We start from the raw sequence: 2,257 nt of genomic DNA on the forward strand, positions 1-2,257 counted from the left end.
TCCTGCCATTCCTGTATCTCCTCGTGTGGCCGTTTCGCGAGCTTATCCGTCGCTTTTAGCAAAGACATATTGGTAGCGGCCCATATGGCCGTCGGCGGATTCGGCCCGATACTGATACCGTTCGCGGCCGCCGCGGCTGCCAGTTGAACGTAATGACTAGGGAGAAGGAAAACTACCTGTCCGTCCGGTAGCCTGGAGGGTATCACTTGCACGACCGACAGCATGTTCGGATTTTGCTGGGAGCTCGAAGCCTGATCGATTACCGATGATATACCGGCACCGGACGGAGGGGCAGGGACGGGAACTGGGCCTGGACCAGGGACAGGGATCGATACCGGGACTGTCTGGTGATGTGTATCAAGGTTATTGCCGTTAACCTGGCCGAAGGCAGAGGTTGGTCGGCTGTTGCCGTTGCTACTGCTGTTGCTGTTATTGTTGTTTTCATCGCCAGCGGTAGTGCTACTGTCCGGTCTGGCTGGTTCGATATCCGGGATTTCGGCCTTTATCAAGCCGACGCCGCCACCACCGACCGGATTCAGAGCCGTGCTGCTGCAATGCGCGGTCGATGGCACATGACCATGCTCCAACGGACCGGGACTGCCCGCGCCCGTCACTCGATCCGTCACGCTTCCGGGACTGCTGCCTAATCCGCTGTCCGGCCTCGAACCCAGATCCAAGTCTAACTCGGACACGCAACTGTCCAAGTGTCGTAGTAACCTCTGTTTCACCGCGGGGTCCATCGGTGTCGTGTTTCCGGTGATTATGTCCGGAGCATCGAGGTACCGGCTCACCTGAAACGCACAGCCAAACCGAAAGTATATACGTCAGTGGAACGATACACCGGACCGACTGTCTCCCGCTTTTTTTCTTTTTTCTTTTTTTTTGGTCTTTCATTCCCTCTCACTTTCTCCTTATCCTCTCGCTCGCAGAGTGTTCGCGTTCTCAACTCGAGATCGATCTTGCGGTGCAAGTGCGGCACCAATCGTCGTCGAATCGAGCCTCGCCCCGCGCGTACATACCTCTCTGGAACAGTCCTGGTATCCAGCCTTGTATCTCGACAGGCCAGGCTGGGCGAGTGATCTCTGCCTCTGCAGATGCCGAACCGTCAACTCCAAAATGTCCGCTTTCTCAAGTTTACTGTGCTTCGTGTTCTCCAGCCGGGCGCTGTCAAGGATGAGCGCCTTCAGCGCCGCCAACGACTGATTGATTCTCGCTCGCCGTCGCTTTTCCATTAGTGGTTTGTTTGCCTGAAAAATAACCAAGCTGCTGCAACACAGTGGTACGCGCGATACAATAGACGCACGCGGTTTTATTCGCTGGACCAACCAAAAGGAGAACTAACTTCAGTTTCGCACAACGGAACGTGGTTGTTTCAACAACCACCCCTGCGATAGTCTAATCTTCGCACGACGCGCTTTGCTATCTTGCTCGAATCCACGAGACGTTCGTGCTGATCGTACGTATACGAGGATACAGCAACGTTCCGTCGTGTTCCCGCGCTTTTCCACCCACCGAGTAATTACTGCGAGATCACTCGTGAAACCTAATCGCGTAAAACGTGCCGGGGCTGGAGAGAAATAAGGTAAAGCGAGACGAGCAATTAGCAATTCCTACGTGAGACACGGTCAGAACTCTAAAGTGCAACGAGAGAAAGTATCCTATGGTAAGAAACAAGGATAAATGGATGAAAGTAGAAAAAAGTGACGCGACGAAGGAAATGACAATTTACTCACTCGACGACCGTCCGAGTGTTTAGGGCTCGGGCTTAGGCTAGGACTAGGGCTGGCTGCCGGACTCGGTCCCTGATGCACGTTCTGTTGGTGTTGAGATTGTTGTTGCTGTTGGTGCTGCTGCTGCTGCTGCTGCTGCTGCTGTTGCTGGTGATGATGATGATGATGGTGGTGGTGGTGATGATGTTGTCTGTGACTGTTGCCGGCCGATTTCTTCTCTTGATGCCTCAACGAATGAAGACGCGCGGTCATCTTAGTAGGCCACGCGGGGCCTTGGCTGCAACGACGATAATGGGAACGATGATAACGATAATACTGGCAACGATACTAACAACAACGATAACAGTAACAACGACGATGACGATGTCGACAACGATGGTGATGGTACTGGCGATGGCGATGACGACCACGGCCACGTCCGCGACCACGGCCACAACCGCGACCACGACCACGACGACAATGAGCACGACGTCGACGACGGCGACGACGACGACGACGGCGACGACGACGACGACGACGACGACGAC

General features: G+C 54.5%; 1 protein-coding gene across 1 annotated transcript in view; it reads right to left on the reverse strand.

The window, feature by feature from the left end:
- Positions 1–2,106, reverse strand: part of LOC108570193 (protein deadpan) — a 2,638-nt gene extending 532 nt beyond the window's left edge. The window contains exons 1-4 of the mRNA XM_017931997.1: positions 1,898–2,106; positions 1,734–1,834; positions 1,020–1,247; positions 1–791 (exon numbers count right to left, since the gene is read on the reverse strand). Coding sequence (XP_017787486.1) covers positions 1–791; positions 1,020–1,247; positions 1,734–1,834; positions 1,898–1,982 — 1,205 coding nt within the window. The 5' untranslated portion in view covers positions 1,983–2,106. The remainder of the gene's footprint in view (positions 792–1,019; positions 1,248–1,733; positions 1,835–1,897) is intronic.
- Between the last annotated feature and the right edge of the window lie 151 nt (positions 2,107–2,257).

The sequence above is a fragment of the Habropoda laboriosa genome, unplaced genomic scaffold (genome assembly GCF_001263275.1).
Source record: "Habropoda laboriosa isolate 0110345459 unplaced genomic scaffold, ASM126327v1 scaffold80, whole genome shotgun sequence".
Taxonomy (NCBI): Eukaryota; Metazoa; Arthropoda; class Insecta; order Hymenoptera; family Apidae; genus Habropoda; species Habropoda laboriosa.